A 22,696-nucleotide genomic window follows, 5' to 3' on the forward strand; every position below is an offset into this window, starting at 1 on the left:
GCACGGAAGGCCGTGTACCGGTATATCACAGGGTCCGGTCACCAGAGAGAGAGAGAGAGAGAGAGAGAGAGAGAGAGAGAGAGAGCGCTAGCTTTTCTGCCCAGACCTTCCTACTTCTAGTGCCGTTCGGCCGAAAAAAACTGCATTAGCATTTTTAACGGTTACGGCGGCGCGTTCACCTCTACCCACGCCAGTCGCCACACCGGAAGACGGCCCAGGAAGGACTCGTGTGCCACGTTCGACGAGCCTTTCGCCTTTCGCCTTCCGCTTTGTGTTGCTGAACGGCAGTTGGGTCGTGATAGATACGGCGCATCAGCCAAAGTAGGCTGTGTGAGCCTCTTCCAGGTACTATATAGCGTCTTCCTCCGCTCCGTCCCGGAAGATTTCCAGAGAGAGAGAGAGAGAGAGAGAGAGAGAGAGAGAGAGAGAGAGAAAAACACTAACCCAGTTGGATAACGAATCTGGAGTGACGTCAGAGGAACAGTTTCTGTCTTCACTTGAGATGCCTGTGAGATCCCGATCGTGCAATTTTTGCTCTAGTTAAAAGTATGTGAAGTTTCGAAATTTGTGTGTGCTGTGGCCAGTGCACACGATCTGAAAGAAACCCAAAATGTTTAGAATTGGGGTACCGGAGTGGTATGTTGTTTTTCGAATGTGGTCAATAATAACACATCAGAACAGAACCAGTTGTATATCCTTTGTCAACGGGTTACAAAACTCCCTCTCACAAAACTAGTAATTGTCTGATGTGATTATCCAACAGGCAAATTTCTTGTTTGTGATGGGGAAGTGCCGATGCTAGATACGATGAGGTATAGTAGAGGGAACCGTGTAGTATATGGGATGGCAGCCTCTCTGGTGATGGGGGATTCGACATCTGGAGAGTCAACAGTGAATTTAGTGCCGGAGGCAAACAAGACGCTGAATTCAGGTACCGGCTATGCCTAAGCGAACAGCGTGTGTGTGTGTGTGTGTGTGTGTGTGTGAGGGAGAGGAGAAGTGGGGGGAGACACTAGTTCCGCCGATTGCAACAGACAGGTGTTAGTCAGGAGCACAACGACGGGGTGCCAAAGGAGCAGATCTGCCACCAGCTGGCCGTTGTCACGCCAATCGTTGTTGACGCGCTGCGCTCTAAGCTTCCTGCTGCTTGTCGGCATTCAGAGGCGAGCTCTTGCATTGTGGCGCAGCCTTCCGGTCTCCATTGTGGTCGCCGCTCGCGTGCCCCGGGTCGAGATACCCCTATGTCAACACCAGACGCCGTGCGGGTTCCTGTATAGCGCTCGCTCTCAAAGCTGCCCGACTCCCCTGCTTCTTTGCGGGCGTCACAACATTTCGCCGAAAATGTTGACAAAAGAGGCGTTCAACTGAATTCGACCTCACTCTTGACGCCTGTATCTGCTGTCCTTTCCTCCACTACACTGACACCCGCTGGAGAGATAGAAAGCCATGAACCGACAGTGGCGACGAAAGACACGGAGCGAGAGGTTTCATTTGCGGGCAGTTGATACACACACCGTTTAAAACAATTAATGCGGCATATTCCTCCGCCAACTGGGCAATTCTGTTGGGCTGACACCCTAAGCATCGGGTACTGCTACAATGTCGTAACGACTCGTGTCAGCCGAACTAACACGGAACAATCAGCTGGTAGCACCAGTGTAGTCTAGTCTGCCTATATCTACTAAAATAGACATAACGGTATATCCTGGAATGAAGAAGTAAAAGAATACCAAGTATCACCAATAAAACTAGGACGAAAGGATATGTTGAAGTAAACTGTCTGACATTTGTAGACGATTTTTCTGAACTATCTGAAAATCTATCAGAAATGCAAATCGATCTCTTGGAACAGATTTCCAGTCGGTCACGTTTAAGAATCTCTGCAGAAAGAGCCAAATTTATTACTAACATAAAAATCGTCAGAATTTTTGTACACACAGTCATTGATTCAACAGGAAAGGTGGAGAAGCTTAAGTAACAACGAGAGGTCATTCAACGAAATGGGTTAAGGAAATTTGCCCATAACTGAAATGGTAGTACTGGTGCTAGGGAAGTCTTACTTCCTTTCGTTCGCTGGCAGGCTCCCGGTATCACACTAGTCGAATGTTTGGTGCACAAGTTGACTGGGATAAGACGCTCCGCTAGTGGTCGTCTGACAAGAGGGGATGTCGCCACATCTGACAATTAAATTGCTAGGAGTAACTGTGCCGTTGCGACAGCGGTCTGCGGCGCAGTTGAACTCTCCTCCAATCAGTGCCTCCCGTCTCTTAAGTGGGCGTGGCGCCGAAGGCGCGGCCAGCGATTGACCCCCAAGGCGGTCGCGAAATCTGCGGCCGTGTCAGTCTTCGTCACGGAGCATCGGCGACTGCTTACGACGCCTGTTTACAGCGACTGGCAACGTGACCACGAGCAGACAGCGCATGTTTACCGCTTTTCTCGTGGTCCACCGCCCATAAAGCACTGTTTTTGTGTGTGTGTGTGTGTGTGTGTGTGTGTGTGTGTGTGTGTGTGAGTGAGTGATTCGCCTCACTGATCGTTTGTGACAGAACGAAACCTTTCATGTAGTTTAATTCGAGAAGCATACTTCTTTTTTGCATACCCCAGCAGGATGTAAGGGAGGCAAAAACACTGCATTCCAGTTGCTGAACCGTTTTGGCTAGTGGTGGTAGGACATTTGTGCTGTCGTGAACGAGGGGCGGTAAGTGTTAAAAGATCGGGAATTTGAGGCACCATCATTCCAACTGCACAGTTTCAATTCGCAAACTGAGCTGTAGTGTCTGCTGTACTGCAATGAAGACAGCAAACGCTAATATTTTACTTCGGATTGGCGACACAGTATGTGTTGCATATTTTTAGTGTTAAAGATCTCTGTAACTAGACTTTTTATTGGAGCTAATTACACTGACGGAAATGGAAAGTGTTATACCATGAACACCGTGATCTAATGCTACCGAACTGATACTCCAGCAATTCCATGCCTGTGGGATATGGTGGTTAAAATTTCATCCTTACGCGAGCGTACTTTCAATACTGAAGGATCAATAACTCCGGATGAAGCAGGGTGTGAGCATATGATGGCTAGAATTTTTCATGCCCAAAGAGCATGCACCTTATTGCTATCTTTCTGACTTCGAAAAAGGTCGAACCATTAACTTGAGAGACACGGGAGTATCGTACCGTTAGACATCACCAGCTGCAGTACAACTACTGTAGAACCGGTGGTATGAGAGGGACCCATGGCAACAGTGGGGCAGAACTGAATACAGCGGTCCTCCTATAAGAAGTGCACCACTACAAGACACTAATTCTGTGCGACTGGCTCTGGCGAATAGACGGATGAGAACATTGCAGCTCGAAGCAGTAATTTGACACTTTTTTACAGATGACAGCTGTTCTTGAGAGCCACACCTCCGCAACGCTTCAGTCATGGTGTAGAAATGTGCTGGATATGAAAACATACCTGATTAGGAAAACCGTCGTTAGCAAACCCTTCTTGGCCAAGGTACTATATGATGTATTTCAGCAGCCCACGCCACAAACGCCTTGAGTAATATATGTCCCTTTGTTTGGCCTTCTCTGTCCTGTGGTTTGAGAATGTCAGCGATGCGATGGTAAGGATGTGTCCAGTGGGGATTCATGATCTTACACAGCACGTGTTGCAGGAATGGCATCCTGAAGACGACACACGGAGGATGGCGGCTTCAACTAATGCAAGAGTGTATTCGTGTCTTTGGGATAACACCTGATGTTGATTACGGACATCGGTTCGGACTGGTGCTTGACGGTGTAACGCTTTGCACTTCCGTCGGTGTAAGTAAGGCGCAAAATGAGAATTTTACCCTACGGTGGGCAAGTCAACGACGCGCGTGCCGTCCGGTGAGGTGCGGAAGAGGCCGGAGAGCGCGGATGGTGAGGACCGGGGGGTGACCCGCAAGTCCGGCCACGGCGGCGGGCCCTCAGCCGGCGGGGTCGCAGCTTCCGTCATGGCCGGGGGCGGCGGGGCGTCCGGCGGCGGTCGTCATTCGCGTCGTCCTCCGTCGACCGTCCACCTCCAACCGATCGCCGTCGCCCAGCAACGGCCCGAGGCCATTGTCACGGCCGCACACTGTCTCTCAACAGATGATCCCCTCTGCCCTATCGCTCGCGTTTCAGGGCGACAGATTTTCTAGGTCAAGGCGTTCAAATAAGCCTCTCAGCTTCTCCACGATCTTCTCCCTCATTTTGCGAATATTTTCTTTGCGCGTCCTAAATGGACGGTCCTGCTAGTCTAGCGGAGAAGTGCGTGTCTGGAAACCGAAAGGTCGCGTGATCGAATCTCTGTCCAAACACACTGTCTTGAACTTAGCCTTCACCTCCACCAGTCAGTTTTTCTCGATTTGGGCCTGTCGAATGTGCCGTACACGCTTGTCTCCTTCATACAGATCATAATGGCAAAACCGAATGGCCGACAATAAAGTCGTAATCCCAACCACTTTGAGATATGCAATTTCTCACACACATTGGCCAGAAGCATAAGTCACATTAAGTAATGACGGAAAACAACCTGTCTGCTCTTGGAGGAGTCATCTGATAGTTAACCAACCAAATCAGTCTCGGATAATTATCTGAACCTTATGTCAGGAAACAGTCTTCGTGCTCAGGGGAGGGGGCGGTAATATTGGTGTAATCGCACGCTGATGCCACAGCAGTCAACCCTTAAAACTTGTCATACTGTGCGGCTATTGCAGTGAAACTATTAGAAATAATCACAGAAGCTGAGGTCGTTCACTTCTGAAAACACACACACACACACACACACACACACACACACACACACACACACATAACCTGCTGCAGGTAATCACTAATCGCGATCGAACGACACGCTGGTCTGTCTTAAATTGGTAAAGTCCACTGGAGTTACTTAGGAAACAAGGTTATTATTTCTGTTGAAGACTCCTTAGAATCGTAACCAGGTAAGTGCGAAATATTTGCCTGATGCAATCAAGGGATTATCTATTTAAATTAAACTTTTTTTACATCACGTCGTGATAGCAGGGCGGCTGTTGTAGGACTTCGTCCGTTTTCTCAAGCTGCGACATGGTCGCGAAGCGAACAGCGATCCAGAAAGTATAGAATAAACTTCATTTCCGTTTACGATCACAGAATGTTAGGTCCTCAGACTACCGATTTCGGGCAGCAATGACCCTCTTCAGATATGTTTTAAAAACATGTCATGATGTAATGGAGCCATAGAGGCATCGTCAAAAGATAAATACACAGTTAGCTCCATTATATTAGGACATGTATTTAAAACAGATCTGAAGATAGTCATTGCTGACCGAAACCGGTTGTCCGAGGACGTAACATTTTGTGATCATAGACGGAAATAAGGAAATTTATTCGTCGTTTTTGTCCAAATGTCCTATATAGCTGTGAGTGAGGCAGCTGTAATCCCAGCTGGGAATGGTTGGGAGAGGATTTCCGGTTCCGGCATTCGCCTGATGACCAACGGAAACTTTCCTGAAAACATTGGTCGAACTGTGGCGTTGCGACTATTTTGTTTCTGGGACATTGATGTCTCAGACGGAAACTGAGAGCATAAATTACCGGTCACCAGTGGAACAGAACGCTCAACCTAGAGACTGACCAGCGTGTGGCGACTGGCGGGGAAGGCTGCGCCTGTCCTACCTGTGTCCAGAGGTGCCCGCGGCCCACCCTCGCGGGGACGTCACCATCCTCGACCGTGTCGATCTGCTTGGTGTCGACCAGCCCCGAAAGGCCAGACAGGCGGCTGCACGCGATCACGTGCGCCTCCTGCGACGCCGCCAGCTTCTTGTCCTCCTGCGACGCCACTGGCGCCAGTTCCGCCGCCAGCAGCAGGTTCAGTTCCCGCTGGGTCGCCATGCTCTCGTCCTTGTACTGTTGCCGTTTGCGTTCCTGCTGCTGCTGGAGCTCCAGCTGCTGCTGTTCTTGCTCTTGCTCTTGCTGCTGCTGCTGCTGCTGCTGCTGCTGCTGTAGCTGGTCCTGCTGCTGTTGCTGATGCGTCAGCTGCTGCAGTTCGTGCTGGTTGGGGCGCTGGTTCTTCTTCTGGCGCTGGTCGAGCGACACGATGCTGATGCCAGAGTTGGTGAGTACGGTCAGCCGCGATGAAGCCGCCGTCGATGGTGGGCTGCCGCCGCGCTTCAGGAGCGCCTCGGATGAGCTCTGAAACGAGACGGGACCCGTTAGTGGCGAGGCGATTCGGCAAACGCTTACGACTCTTTGGCTCCCACCAGCTGCGTCACTGGAGACGTCGTACCTGTAGACACCTTTACGCGACAGTCACTTTCTTCCTGCCACGGCAGACAAACTGAATATCTTTGATAAATGCTTCAAGGACTTCTTGTCGCGTCACATTTGTATGCTGCGTCAGGCTTCCGATGGCTTGCTCCGTCTTCATCGCCAGGAATAATCTGGACTCCGTATTGTGTTTTATTTACTTGGCCGCATTTTGTCATGGAAGTTCTGTGGCTCCGTGACGCCTCCAGGACAAAAATTAGACCAACTAAATAAAGTACCACACAGCCTACAGATTACACTTAAGGATGTAGACGGAAGAAATCGTCGAAACCTTAGAACCGCAAAAAAATGTGATGCGGCAAGTAATCCTTGAAGGTAGACCTGAGTTTCTCCCTGGTTAGACAATGTTCAGACAATTTAGGGGAATGCAGACGGATGTTGTTGGTGACAACCCCCGCTATTTTGACAGGTCATTTTCATGGCAAGACTGCAGCAAGCAAGTGCTGTGTAAGTGAATTTAAAGCCGTGATTTGTAGATCAATTCCCGAATTGCTGTGCAAACCGAGGTTTTAAATTCACTTGCTCAGCGCTTACTCGCTGCAATTTTGCCTTGAAAATGGCAGGATGATCACCTGTCGAAATACCGACCCTCGTCGACGACGTCAGCCGGTTGCATTCCTGTAAGTTACTTGATATCTGTGAAGCATGTATCTAAGAATGTCGCTGCGAGGAGCTACGTTCACAAAGCGAATATCTTCCAGACAGTAGCACTACAGTATTTCTCTGCTTTAAATAAATAGCACAGTTATCAAGACGATGTGAAGATTATTAGGTAAGGTATCCGAATCATCTGATGACTTGCTAATACATGTGGACCGGTAATTATCGTGTGTGACCGCTTGTGTGAATTGGAGCCGAAATGTACGAGCAATGTTTTCATCACGCTCACGGAATTGTGTGTGGTGGCTTATCTGCCTATGTTGAACCCCGACCGTTCTAGAAGACCTTGTTTGTGCGCTAGTCCGCTGCCTATATCGCCATCACGGATGTAATGGTGTCATAAGGTCGTCGCGTGGCCAGCGGGCAGACAAGGGTTTGAAATTTGTGACGCACGTTCTTGTTGATTAATTGCCTCTTTTTATCTGCGATAGTTCCTAGCCTCGTATTGACGTCCTGTATGCTACTTCCAACATGCGTCATTATTCTGTACTGCACGGTTTGCAGAGAACGAAATGTGTGCGTAGGTAAGGGTACCACACTCCATTTTAAACAGAATGACATAGCGGAATAGCGAAATGTATTCGCTAGTTACAAAAGCAGGAATCCTAACTAACAGCATTCTTGCTCTGCAAGCCGACGCCCCCTGTTATGGTTGGCTCAAATGGCTCTGAGCACTATGCGACTTAACTTCTGAGGTCATCAGTCGCCTAGAACTTAGAGCTAGTTAAACCTAACTAACCTAAGGACATCGCACAGATCCATGCCCGAGGCAGGATTCGAATCTGCGACCGTAGCGGTCGCTCGGTTCCAGACTGCAGCGCCTAGAACCGCACGGCCACTCCGGCCGGCTGTTATGGTTGAGAAGTGGCAGAAGAAATTCATTGCTGTACCGTACGTTTCGCCAGCTTCCAAAACACACACAGACACAGGCGCGCGTGCGCGCACACACACACACACACACACACACACACACACACACACACACACACACACACACCAAATGCATCTAAATAATGTGTGTGTGTGTGTGTGTGTGTGTGTGTGTGTGTGTGTGTGTGCAAGCTGGCAAAATGTGCACTACTGGAATCAGGTTGTTATGGATATCCCGAGGCAGTACAATCAGCACGATCTTAGTCCTTAGCCGCACATGGTTCGAGAATTAATGTTGCTGTAACACCTCAATCTGAGGGCCTGCAATGCCTCGGAAATTAGTTAAGGCTGCAATACATCGTATAAAACTCAAAAGCCACAGGTAGCATTTTACACCTTCATTACTGGTCAATTTAAATCACAGTTGCAATTCGTCTACAGTGAACATAACTTGTCGTACTGTGCCTAGAAAGGTGCTTCGCGTTTCCGAATCAAAGAAGTGGCGAAACAGAGACAGAGAAGAGGTGCACAGAGGGACGTTACCTGCAATCAATGTTGCTAGAGGGCGGTTGCGGGCGCGACTACACGGTCGCCGCGGCGCTGTGGTGGTAGCGTGGCGTGGTGTGCGGTGCGTTCGCTGTCTCGGCTGCTAGTGCAGACCCGGGCGCCTCGGGGCCCTTCTTGTACCCGCTGGCTTATCGCCTAACCCCGGAGACCTACCGGCCTCCTCAGATGTGCGTAAACACTTGGCACTTGGTCTTTTTTTTTTTTTTGGTGTTCTCTAGGCTTTCCCTTGCAGTTATCGACTGTCGCGAGTAACTTTGTCTGCGAGATTTGCAAACGGCGCGAAATTTGAAGGGGAGGAGGGGAGGGAGGCGCATTTGCGTTATTGCAACCTCGTGGCGTGTGTGAGGACGTCAGACGGGGCGTGATTTCAGGGATACATTTCCGCGGACTGCCGTAATCTTTGCTCGCCTACTGGAATGGTCAAGGGCGCCGCATGGAGGGTGCGTGATCGCAGTGACGCTTGTTTACCCCTGCAGCACTGTTGCCGCCAGTTTCGTCAGGTTCTAGATGACGCACAAGGCAACTGAGAGAGGAGCATGTGGCCGGAAAGTGACAGATGTCATCCTGTGGCGGTACGAAAAAATGTAACAGACACACCTCAGGAGACTTAAGACCAACTTATTTAGCCAACAAGTTGGCTGGTCTTTTGATCGATTTTATTAAACTGTTCATTTGCTTGGTCTGTTGGCCGTCGCGTTGATTCGACATCGGAATATTTGTAGACAGCCTTTCCGGAAAGCTCACTCCCAAGGTATACCGGGTGATCAAAAAGTCAGTATAAATTTGAAAACTGAATAAATCACGGAATAATGTAGATAGAGAGGTACAAATTGACACACGTGCTTGAAATGACGTGGGGTTTTATTAGAACCAAAAAAATGCAAAAGTTCAAAAAATGTCCGACAGATGGCGCTTTATCTGATCAGAATAGCAATAATTAGCATAACAAAGTAAGACAAAGCAAAGATGATGTTCTTTACAGGAAATGCTCAATATGTCCACCATCATTCCTCAACAATAGCTGTAGTCGAGGAATAATGTTGTGAAAGCACTGTAAAGCATGTCCGGAGTTATGGTGAGGCATTGGCGTCGGATGTTGTCTTTCAGCATCCCTAGAGATGTCCGCCGATCACGATACACTTGCGCCTTCAGGTAACCCCAAAGCCAATAATCGCACGGACTGAGGTCTGGGGACCTGATAGGCCAAGCTTGACGAAAGTGGCGGCTGAGCACACGATCACCACCAAACGACGCGCGCAAGAGATCATTCACGCGCCTAGCAATATGGGATTTTTTTTTTTTTTTTTGTTCTAACAAAACTCCATGTTATTCCAAGCATGTGTGTCAATTTTTTACTTCTCTATCTACATTATTCCGTGGTTTATTAAGTTTTCAAATTTATACTGACTTCTTGATCACCCGGTACTTACCACTGTAACAACTTCCATCACCGTGTGTTTATACAAGTGTCCTTCCAATCGACTGCTTCGCCCTTCAGTATAACTAAACCAGTGAAAGTGTTATGATAAAAAGTTACCTTGAAACTAAACAGCTAATGAGTAACTCTGGAGTTACCATACCTTGAGTTCATAAAAAATGTCTGTGTGTCGATTAGGAAGTCCATAAAGAGAAATAAACTCATTTGTTTGGGCCATATTAACCATAAACAAACTTCCACCCCTGTTCGCGCCACCTGGTGACAGCGCCCAGGCACAACCATATGCCGATCTCGGAGACCTAACTACCCGCCTTTTCTGCAGGCGCCGAAAAGCTCATCCCATTCCCTAGCTGAATGAGTATCACCATTTCACCTAAGACCTTGGGCTCATCCTAGGTGGATAATGGTAAGATTCGATACCTCGTAGCGGTATCGATATCTGTGCTCTTACGAGCCCTGTTAATCAAATGGCTCTGAGCACTATTGGACTTAACATCTGAGGTCATCAGTTCCCTAGAACTTAGAACCACTTAAACCTAACTAACCGAAAGACATCACACACATCCATGCCCGAAGCAGGATTCGAACCTGCGACCGTAGCAGTCTCACGGTTCCGGACTGAAGCGCCTAGAACCGCACGGCCACCGCGGCCGGCCCCTGGTAATCGCTTCGATTCGGTCAGGAAGAGTGTCGACTTTCGTCAGGTATGCCACGTTCAGCCGAAGCCAGTCATTGATCATTACATCCCACAGAACTACCAAACTGCGGACGTGTTTACAGTTAAGTTTCACCCGCTGCTGAAGCATGACATTTTCTATGGGATTAAGATCAGGTGATTTAGTGGACCACGTGTTGTCTTGGAAGACGGCAGTGCCCACAGTGGACGCGTCATGAAGATGTATAAGAAAGGGCAACGCTTGAGGTATGCACCCTGTTTCATTTTCACGTTTACCTGAATGAGTTGAACCAAGTCGTATCACGGGAAAAACACCCCCCAGCACGTCACAGAATCACCTCCAGCTTGAACTACAGCCTCTACGCAATGAGGGTTGAATCGCTCTTGGTAGCTTTCCTGTTGTGGGTGCTGTCCTCAGTAAAAGCTATGAAGAGTATTACTTCAAAAGCTGTGAAGGGCTTCATGCTGGGATCGGTGAAATACACCACATGTTAGCAGCCTGAATGTGCATTTAATTGTATTGTACGTTTCGTGATGTGTGTCACTTTAGTAAGTTAACAGTTTATTGTTTGAAAGATCTCTGGAAGATGTTCTGGGAAGAAAATGTAATTAGAAAAGGGCACTTACATCTTGTTAGTTTGCTGTGTTTGTCTATGAATTGCAGAAGTTAAGCGGGAGGTAACTCCGTATAACAATGCTGCTTGCAGTTAAGTACTGTAAAATTGTTCTTCCTGTGAACAACTCATTTCTCTGTAGAATTAGTATTTCCGAGTGTGTTCACTAAAAATATGTTCATTGTACATCTTGTTATTAATTCTAGGGAATGTATGTAGAGAAACTAAAGCTTTTCCCACGGAGAAGGTTCGCCGAATCGAGACAAGTTATATTTGTTCTGTGGCAGGAAGGAAGACAAGGTCAAAGGGTTGTTTGGTTGTGTCCTGCTGGCGAGGGTCATGGCCTTGATCAGAAGTCCTTATCTAATGACAGGGGGACGGTTTCCTTAGGAGGCAGACATAACTGGTGCCCATTGGACACTATGGACCGGCAGTACACCCGTGGACTGTCCGGACAAGATATAACTGGTGTTTAATTCAAAGCTTCTCCCCTTTATAACGTCGAATGTGTCTTTCCCTTCATCACGGAACTATTCGCTCATTTTCATAATGCGGTTTACAATGGAAGGCGACTGTGGACAAATTGTACAAAACCAGGCGTGCACAGAGGATAAATAAAGCGTTGATAACAAATGCGCCTCCTTACATTATCGAGCGTGCATGTGGAAGTAGAACTGTGGTTGATTGCTGCAGATCATAGAACGTTTAGAGAAGGTGCTCCTACGCATGTAGGCGAGTCCGTATTGGTTGGTCCAACTGAGTGTTGTTTTTCTTGAGAAGCCTCCCCCGTTCCTGAGTGTCGACCTTGCGGTGCGTGCGTAGCCGCCCGTCTATTTACGGTGGATAGCGGTGTGGCCGCTGATTACCCTATAAATACCTGGCAGCCTTACCGTGACCCGCTGACTCACAGCTGATCAAAATATTCGATTTTTGTGCGAGTAGACAGTTCGCGAGCCGCTCGTGCGTAAATCATGACGTTTCACCCTGTGTCGCACAGTCTGTATTTCGACACGTTCTCGATCGATAAGAGCCCGTTGTCTGCATATTTTAAAGTTTTTATGGTCGAAGGTTGAGTTGACACGAATTTTTGTAAGTCAGTATAGTTACGCGGCATAAAACTCTTTCGTGTGAGAAATCTGGAAAATATAGGCCCGCTTCTCCTACCGCCTCCCTCCGTATTGTACAAAAAAGTGTCTCCGTCGTATACAAGAAGTGCATGCGTAAACTAGTAAAGTTGACTAGGGCTATGGTCACTAAGTTCGTATGCAGGAAGAGCGAAATTAATATATCCACCGATGCGGCGATTATGATTTGGGTTGTTTGCTGAGATTGAGTATACTGAGTCAGTACTCTGCCTACAATGAACGACCTCAGTGTCAGCGAAACGTTAAACAATACCGTCTTCTTCTACACCTCTTTGCCTCACAATATTAAAACAACACATTCATGGGATTGGTAAAGGAGTGTCTGGCCGTATGAAAACATGAACGACTTGTAAATCCATTCTCGTACCATATGGCAGAGTTTTGTCGTGAAACGTATTTTTTTGTAATTATTTAGTTTTGCTAGGCTAGACAGCCTATTTGGGGTTGTTTCAAGGGCGTCATTTTCGGCTGATAGCTGTATAACTTTCTTTCCTTTTTTGAGAGCTAAAACATTGTCATGGATACATTAATGATGCCTTCCAAGAAGTATACCATTACTTCTAATTCCAGATGTCCGGCGGTATACCGAAAATTTGCCGTGCGGGATTAGCCGAGCGGTCTCAGGCGCTCAGTCATGGACTGTGCGGCTGGTCCTGGCGGAGGTTCGAGTCCTCCCTCGGGCGTGTGTGTGTGTGTGTGTGTGTGTGTGTGTGTGTGTGTGTGTGTGTGTGTGTGTGTGTTTGTCCTTAGGATAATTTAGCTTAAGTAGTGTGTAAGTTTATGGACTGATGACCTTAGCAGTTAAGTCCCATAAGACTTCACACACACACACACACACACACACACACACACACACACATATACCGAAAACTTATGCTTGGCAAGGGCGCAACGCGGAAACTGCAACAGTAGCATGGCAACTTCTATAGACATAAGCGGAAAGTGATGAACCTTTAAAAAAAAATTCATAATGGCTGTAGACTCGTGCTGCAAGCAGCATTTGGAGTTCTTGTTAAATGTGACTCTGGAAATGATGGTTTTCTGTCGTGTAGGAAAGAGTTAATTCGTAGAACGTATTTGATGGGGAAAAAATTACCCGCTCTACCCTTTGTCGTCAAGAGGTGCAGGCAATCAGTTATTGTAGAGTTTGAGATCGTCCTGCCGCGCGGTATCCGGGATGACGCGAGCGCGCGCGCATCTGCTGTTTTTCCCAAAAATCCCTGACGTCCGTCCGTCGGTATCGGCGTCGGGGTCAGCGGGTCATCTCTCGTGCACGGCGGAGCTGCGTGGTTGTGACGTCACACGCCAGCCGGCCAGTCTGCCCGGCGTCGCGCCGCCCGCTGACCTGCCTTACGTCACACGACACTGCTGCCACCTGGGCGCCCGCGCCTTCACTTACCCGTGTCAAGGGGCGCGGGTGCAAAATACTGGACACCCCGCGTGAAATGTGAGCGAATGCTCCGTGTCGGAGGTTACTTGTACTGCTGCGAAGTAAGGCAAGTCATCTTTGCCCCTGCAGCACGGGAAACATTCTCCAGTGTAGTCGTATTTAAATTTTAACGTTTTGAAAACTGGAGTGTGTCCGCAGCTGTTGTTAAAAAAAAATAGCGTCGACGCCTGTAGATCACGGGGTCCAGGGTTCGATTTCCGGCAGGTTAGCTGGTTTTCTTCGCTCGGGAACGTGGTGTTCCTGTCGCCCTAATGATTTCCTCGACGCGCAAGTCGCCGAGGTGGCATCAAATAGACTTGTTCTAAGCGACCGAACAACGACCCAGCCAATTCTCTCATTTCTTTTCAGCTAGTCGGTGGGATTTCTCCCTCCACTAGTCCACCAGTGTCTTGCCACTGCAGCTGCGCAAAGCATTATGCCTGCCAATTATCAGTGAGTCGTTGCAGTAGGACGTTCGAAAAACTTTTAGTTTCGCGCGATAATGCGATTAAACAGGCCGAAAGTGGTGCGTCGTCACCATACGTGAATTTGAGAATTTCTGCGTAATTTTTGTAAAAGACGGAAACTTTAAATGTCATACGTGTTAAGTGTTAAATATTGACAAAAAAGCTATCTTCCGAAGCTTATACATAAAGAATACTATTCAACATTTAACCTCGGTAAGGTCCATCACTGAGCGATATGTTTTGGTAATCAAAGAAGAAAAAGTATTTTAGTGAGTTACGTAGTTGTCGAGGTATGACTGCTTGTCGGATGGGGAAATTTCAACCGTTTAGCGAAGAAAATAACGTACTCAGACCCTAAATACAAGTGGGAACAGGCTTCATACATGCTTAGACACACTAGGCGATCTGTATTACACATTGATTTAAGGCTTTTTACGTTACTTTTGTAGGAGAGACTGACTTCAAAACGACTTTATGTCGCCGCGGAGAATTCTAGTGGCATCCCACACAGAATACTTGCAGCGACGATGACGCAACTTTGGACTTGAAACAACAGATGTCAAAAATCGGAATACAGGTTGTTTGGCTACTACTGGTCCCGTGGCTGTTTCTCTATACAACCCCTCAGATTTTTCTTCTGGAAAGGAGTGATCACGGACGGGACTGATCGACCTCATTAATTAGACGTTCACCGTTAGTCTTTGTTGATGTCCATTTTATGACTTCTTTTCCGAGACACTATCCATGCGATTAAACTGCTCTTCCAAATCTTTTGTGCCTCTGTCAGAATTACAATGCCGCCGGCAAATGCAAAACATATTTCTTCCCTCTGAAATATTTTTCCTGTCTTACATTTCCCTTTCTTTCCCTTACTGCTAGCTCAGTGTACAGACTGAGTAACGCCGGGAATAGGCATAAAAGTAAACGGACTGCTCGTCCAGTGCAAGCGGCCTGATCGTGCCCCTGGGCGGTAGGCGACCCGGCAAGCAGACGCCGGCAGGGGTTGACGTGTCTGTCTAGTGGCAGCGGGTACTTTTCCTCTGTTGTCTCGCAGCGATGCTCCGTGATTAGCGTCAAGACTAATTTGGCCAGTATCGATTCTTCTCCTCTTCTGTGGATTCCCCGCATGCGAGGAGCCAGCTGACGAGCTTAACGGGGAGAGGACGATGACGATCGGCGAGCGCAGCTAATTAAAGCAGAAAGACGCCGGAAGGCCATGTTGCTTTTCTTCTTTTCTGGGGATGGCCTGTCTGAACTGTGCGACCCGATGTAAGGAATTCTGTGCAGCTGGTTCCTCCGACTAGCAAGGTTCTGTATTTCTGTTACCATACTGTCAACGAATGACAAGTTGTTTGTGTTTTTGGCAGTATGGTAACTTTTTAACAAAATTAAAAATCAGCTACCAAGCAGTAAAGCTATTTTCTTTATTTGTTTACATCGCTGTGGCGTTTTCCAAACCGAAGCATTAAATTAAAGGCCGGGTGCAGTTCAAACAGGAACAACATATGTTAACGATATGGGCATTGAATATAACATATTCAGTCCAGTGGAACCATTCATCGATAAAAATCTTTAGTTACGGATAGATGACGCTCAAATTTTTTATGTAGTCATGTTATTCGTAATTTCACCATACATTTTGCCAGATCAAAGTCACTTTCTTTGAACTACCCCCACTATAACAACAACAACTACTACTACTATTGTAGTAGTAGTAGTAATAATAATAATAATAGCTATCGTCAATAAATTTTGTCTGGCTTTGTGAACGCACATTCAGTATGTGAAACTACCGACATTTCAGTCACTGTTGCAAGTGGAAAAGATCACCTGCAACAGTAACCGAAACGTCGGTAGTTTTACATATTCGCAACGCGGACACAAACCCAAAAAATTATTTACTATGACAATGGCTGCGGAAGCCTACGCTTATAAATAATAGCTCTTATCAATAATCATATAAAGTAATTCGTCATTATAAACGTTAAATTTTCTGAACTCTTGCGTACATATGTTTCATCGAGGAAACCACCTAGAAGATGCAGTATTGCTAATGAACTTTCTTGACGCAGTACCTGTTCTATGGCGTATCAAGAACACCTTATAATACATATGTATTTCTAGATAATATTCTTCCACATCTTTCTTTACTGTCTTTTCGCCTATATCTCTCTCTCTCTCTCTCTCTCTCTCTCTCTCTCTCTCTCTCTCTCTCTCTGTCTCCTCCCTCCCTCCCTCGTCCCTCCCTCCCCTCTTTGTTTAATACCTCCCTAATATTCTAAAAACAGAAGTGGTATTTACGAAATGCGACATTTCATGTTACTTCTTGATCCATCACTTTTTCAGAGAGTATTGTGTTTGGCTGATTGAATTCGTGGAAAGAGTAATCCACGTTGGACTCACCACCAGGTCCTAACTAGAATAACAGTGCAAGAATGTTCAGGATGACGACTTACGGAAACTGCTGAAAGTGTTTCTATGAATTATGCATTGAATATCAGAGTGACTTCTTGCAGTCACTGCAAGGGCATTTTCATAACTACTTAAGATGCCCTAAAAGTTGAGTTTTCTCTTTAATATTAAGACGAGTATTTTTGTGGCTTTTCCACGCAGAGCAGCAAAGTGTTTGTGCTAAAGTTTGGAACTGATGAAAAAGTAAACTGAAGCAGAAACAACTTTGTGTTTGACAACACAATTTTGTGCTGATCTACAGTATTGGAAAATTTCACTTTCGTTAAAGACATCAGTGTAAGTAATGATAATACATTGTTGCTCTAAAATTATAGATTAGACATGGCTTTCGTACTGCGGGTAAGTACGAAAGACTTTGGAAGTTTTGCGGAGTACTGGAACACTAATGAATATGCTATTATTTGCTTTATTCTTCAAGAGGGCTGCAGCAATATGCTACCGTAATTATATGGGCTCTTCTTTTCAGATTCATTCCAGCGCATTCGAGATAATTGCACCGCCACGGATACGACGTTCCGATCCAGTACTGTCCACAAGTGAGGCTTTGCCCGGTAGATGGCTCTGGCGCTTGCGTCGCTGGTCCAGTTGACGTAACCGTTACTAGATAGCGCTGCGATCGCCCTCCCAGCAGCCGTCGCTCACCGCCCCGTTCAAACTCTCGGAACCGGCGAACAAATATTGCGCCGATATCAGTACGTAACTGAGTTTCCATTGGGAAAGAAAAGAATCTTAACTACATTCTACAATTAGTTTTTAACCACGCTGATCGCGGTGGCGATCTTGCTATGGCGGTAGTTGATAAAGACGCTGTAGAATTCGGAAAGTGTGTTACCTAACATATTGCTCTTACGAACCACTACTCTACCCATGTATTCACAAGCCAACTGGGTTAGAGGTGGGCGTTAGAATGGGAGGGAAAAGATAATGCTGATACATTGATGTGTATTGTCGTAGTTTATTGTCATGGCAACTCTCCCAGCTGTAGCGCGAGCAGCTCTTTGGCTGACAGCTGCGTGGAATTTTCTAGAGCGAGCACGCAGGACGATCGATGCTCCTCCCATGGCTGCTGAGTATTCAGCGCATAACCGCACACACCTCTCATCTAGTGTGTACACACCCATTTACTTGTGTGTAACCTCGTAAGACATTCGTGTTTTCAGAAGGCAAACACACTTACGGTCTGCTGTCTTAGGAACCCGATGCGCCCAAGCCTCTCGCAGTGTTTGAGCTTTTAGCGATACGTGACAGGTATTCTGTGTTTTGAAAACCGGAAAGAGATTTGTTTTAACTAATGCATCTACGTGGCTGTCGTTAGCTGGACGCAGTGAGTTTGACAAGTTTGATATTTCAGGACAATACTGCCAGAAGGCATTTCGTTACGTGACAGTCAACCCTCGGAACTTGGGTTCTGGCCCTCGTGTTCCACAACCGCTTTGTCACTAAATTTCTTCCTATTTCTTGAATAATATTGCAAAGCATTGATACGAGTGTGGCAATTACATCCCTCGCTGCAATCAAAGTAATGTCTTAACGTTCCATATGTTTCAATTTTCAAATCAGTTAATAGCTTGCAACCATTTACGCGATGCGAGAAAGTTATTTCATGTTAATGAACAGAACCAGCGTACGAAGAATGTGTGAATCAGTAGTTTAGAATTTTCGAAGCGCCTTATTCTTACTTTGCGTCCACAGGACTTCGTATCTGTATGCATAACAGATTGTGGCTGTGGCCAGTCATGACAATGAGGACACTGCACAGGAATAAAAAAAAAAAAAACAAAATTATTTACACGAAATGAAATATTTTTAAGACAGCCTGTCGCAGTGCCATAATAAATTGATTATTATTTTAATGCTGATAGATGACGACTGAGATTAAAGAGGAGTTAGACTGCTGTCGTTATTGTTTCTAACAATACCCTAGCAGACGTTGAGGGGTGAGAGTACAGGGGAACAGCCTTGACACTGTCAATACTACTAAGTACAGTAAAAAAAAAAAGGGTCTGAAATCGTAATAATTACGTAAGGACACAATGGAGACTAACTCACCGTATATGTTGTGAACCTCTGCTTCCGGGGCGAGGTGAATAGGCGCTGATAAAGGCTCTCCATGATGATTGTTGATGAAGTCCCAGACACAAGTAAAGTTCAAAAAACAATGTCCAATATCAAAAGAGGACAGAATAATCACACAGATGCCGATACGTCAACAAAAGTAGTCCCCTGTTGTCTGTCACGGTAAACACATTGAATCAATGGCCCAATGACGAAAACCGTTTTATTTGGCGATCTTCTATGACTCTTCACTGACAGCTGCTAAGAATGCACTGCTGGTGGTAGTAACACTCTTTCGCGCAAAGATACTCCGCCAAGTACGAACTTGCGTCGGGTAGTAAGGTTGTGTTTATATATAGTACTCCTTTCGGTGCAACTCTCTTCGTTTTTTAGCCGCGGTACCCCACCTCTCCCCGCCTCCTCGCCTCCCTCTCTCCCCCCCCCTCCCCGTTCCTTCTCCTTCTCTCTCCCTCTCCCTCTCCCCCTCCCCCACTCGCTTCTTCCGCCGCTTCCGACGGCGGGCGTCTACGAGCCGGCGTCGCCGATTGGACAATTAGCGACGTGCCAGCATTTTTTTCTTTTTCTTTGCGTCCCCTTTCTGTCCATTGTCTCGCTGCGTCCGAGAGGCGCGTCCCAGGACCCACGATTCAGCGATGGTTTCGCGAGGGCAAGAGCCACCGAGGCACACAATTGACCCCCGTAAGGGTTTGCTTATGTGACTGACCGCGCAGAAGCCGATCCGGGGTGCTCCCGCCCGCGAAGCCGTGTGACGTCGGTTGGTCTCTGCCAATCGCGAGCCCGCTACCCCCTCCACGGGCGCACCGCCGCGTGCCCGTACCTTTGGTCATTCAGGTGAGAACCGTGCCAGGGAGTGGATGTGTTTCGTAGTACTCTCCCAAACTCAACGGACTGGCCGTTGCACGCAATCCGCGGTTTTTCCCGGTCACTTCCTGACTCTCGTATTGCACACAGCAAACTTTGTGGCGTCTATTCCTGACGTTTACTGTCGGTTGCGTTGTTTCTCCTAGGTAGCAATGTTTTATATGGGGCGTATAGGATGTGGCCAACAGTGAGTATTCCAAGTACTGGATTTATATACCACTTAATGATTTCTCCCCTCAGTATTCAGCAATTAACGGTTACGTTTCGCGTGGTTTTGGTGCCACATAACGCCAGTGTGTCACTGTTTTGACTGCATAAAGGTGTGTGTGTGTGTGTGTGTGTGTGTGTGTGTGTGTGTGATATTTCCATGGTGTAGAACAACAAATTCTTTCGCGTCCTCTTTTACACCGAAATATGAGATGAAACAATCTTCAGTATTCTTTCCGCGACTTCTATCGTTGAAGCAGTACAACGTGAATCCTCATCAGGAATGTAGCCGCTGTTACGCCGTGACAAGTATTACGAAAATGTATGTGTGTGTGTGTGTGTGTTTGTGTGTGTTTTGACTGTGTGTTCAACGTATTGGAGAATGTAGATGTCAAATGATCCATTACCGCATTATTTAATGATTCCATATTGTCTTGCATCACACTCTGGGGAACGAATATCCATTGCCGAAGATGACTATCTCTGCATTTGTGTATGCTTATTGGTATTGCAACGTTAAAACATTTTCAGTGCGTCTTTCTCCGATAATTCTCGATCGTGTAAGCCATCAGTGTACATGCTCCAAACTCGTCAGTGAATATTTTCAAGTAGTGGCAAGTTTTAAGAAATATGTGCGCACGTAATTTGTGTGTGTGTGTGTGTGTGTGTGTGTGTGTGTGTAGATATAAGTGCTTATTGATCGCATGTATCGGAGTGAAACCCACTAGCCGTGGCAGAGACCGGCGTCTAGAACCTTCCATGCCGCAGACTGCTGCCCCCCCCCCCCCCCCCCCCTCTTTAGAAACCAGTTTCTTGCCACGTACGTGCGTGCGATGCCTGGCAGGTCTCGCCAAATATTCGTTCGTAAATTACCCCTCTTTGCAGTTAAACCTACAGGTCAGGCTGTGTATCACACTAAAGTGCGACACACACTTTTTTCGTTGAATACCTTAGAGGTCCGTAGCAGTAACCCATTGCTAAAAGGAAAAAGAAAACAGTGTCATACTTCCAGTAGTAAGTCGCTTTTCTTTTGTTTCTCTCATCGTTTTTTCCAAAGCGATCCCCGTAAAAGAGTAATGTTAACGGTTTTGACAGGCGGCAGTCATGAGAAAAACAAAACTTCCCGAGGGTGTTTTAATTTTGCTTATGACCATGCTAATTCTGGATCCGCATTTTTTTTTTTCGCAAACATTGAAGCCGAATCTAACTTAATAAGTTTCATTCGTGGCTGTCTATTGGTCAGCTTTTCGCACTGCGTGTTCAACGAGTCGACAGTGACGCCATGTCAGTCTTAATAAAAGGTTTAGCTTTTGAGAACAGTCGATACTTAAACATGTTTTATGTTGCAGCGATCACTTTTTTTTTAGCTGACACTTTCGAGATGTACGTACACCTCGCGCTGTATACCTTACCGCACAACTTGTCTATCGTTATAACACATTATCCAGCTATGTAGAATGTGCTTTGACGGAACCTGTAGGAGTCCCTATGATGTCATACTCGATTGTCAAAGTAACTGTTACAAAATTACAAACGCTTCTGACAGTATTAAAATTTCGCTGTACTTCGTAAAATGGTCCCCTTTTCCGCAGCACTTTTTAAAAATCTGAATTGGCTTTAAGTAATCACTCAATTTACACGTTAAGTATTGGCGAAGTAGTAAGGTTACGTAGCAACTGCACCTGCTAAACTTTCAAGCGGTCCTGTTCTAGACTGTATGGTTGCAAACGGGTCTTCCTTCTGCACGAATAACTTATTTGCTCCAGGGGTATTGAAGTGGCTAAGATATCGCGTTGGAATCCTTAACCAGCCATTCTAATTTAGTTCCTTCCTATATTTCTTTTAACGCAACAGCGAATGTCAGAACAGTTGTTTAAGAGTGGCGTGATGTATTTGCTTCATCTATCCACCAACAGAGAGCCTAATCTTCTGTGTGTAGTATAATAGCTGTCACTTCGACGTTAATCAGAAACAACAGTTGCAATAAATAGGTTACTTGTTGCTTCATATTACTTTGCAAGCAAGCCTATACTTTCTGACGGTGCTATTACTCTTGTCCGTGATGTTTGATTTGTTAATGTGAAAATGCTAATGTAGCGTCAATTGAGTCGGAAGCAGTTTAAGAGTAAAAAATTGGTCAGACATTCGGAGTGAATGAATACAATTCGTAAAATTGTATGTGGTATGTATTTGGAGCGGGAAATAAATTTGCATGTGTTCCTGCAACGGATCTTAATGTGGTAATAACATCCCGTTTTTCTATTCTGAGTATTGCTGTCTATAGTGGCGTAGACTCTGCAATGAGTTCATGAAAGCTTTAAACTGTTGTCGGGCCATAAGTAGAATCCATACCCTTGCCCTTCGTGGACGGTGCTTTTAGAGCTGTGGCCAAGCCATTAGAGATTTACTCGCAAATATTGTAGCCCTGCGAAGGTTCGTTGCTGGCCCTACGAATGCCCTTCGAGGTTTTGTATGGTACCTGTATAGCTCATTTGGTGTGACAGTTATCTTCGAAATCAAGGTACTGGGTTAAAGTGCCGGTGTGGGAAATGATTCTGTTAACCTAAAGTTTTATCCAAATTTACTTTTCAATTAACGGGCCCACTTCACGTTTAAGACTGAATGCAGGCATGAGTTACCTCGTTGGGTGTGTGTAGGCTTGAGATACTACTACACACAATTTAGTAGATTTGGAGATCTACTAAGTTAAAAATTAATAGTAGTTTAAGTACAAAACACCACCATAGCCAAAACTAACCACTGTAATGAAACCAAATACATGAAAGGTAATTTTCTGGCCATTAAACGTTGTAGGCCTACTACTCAATTTTCAAGCTACTTCACATGTGAAAAAATTAAAACATACATGATCGTAAGTGTTGAAAAAATTTTA

General features: G+C 46.2%; 1 protein-coding gene across 1 annotated transcript in view; it reads right to left on the reverse strand.

Annotated features, from left to right (window-relative positions):
• The window catches only part of LOC124596420 (facilitated trehalose transporter Tret1-like), a 32,420-nt gene extending 13,379 nt beyond the window's left edge, over positions 1-19,041 (reverse strand). The window contains exons 1-2 of the mRNA XM_047135551.1: positions 18,709-19,041; positions 5,671-6,186 (exon numbers count right to left, since the gene is read on the reverse strand). Of these exons, the coding sequence (XP_046991507.1) occupies positions 5,671-6,186; positions 18,709-18,771 (579 nt within the window). The 5' untranslated portion in view covers positions 18,772-19,041. The remainder of the gene's footprint in view (positions 1-5,670; positions 6,187-18,708) is intronic.
• Between the last annotated feature and the right edge of the window lie 3,655 nt (positions 19,042-22,696).

Source organism: Schistocerca americana, chromosome 2 (genome assembly GCF_021461395.2).
Source record: "Schistocerca americana isolate TAMUIC-IGC-003095 chromosome 2, iqSchAmer2.1, whole genome shotgun sequence".
Lineage (NCBI taxonomy): Eukaryota > Metazoa > Arthropoda > Insecta > Orthoptera > Acrididae > Schistocerca > Schistocerca americana.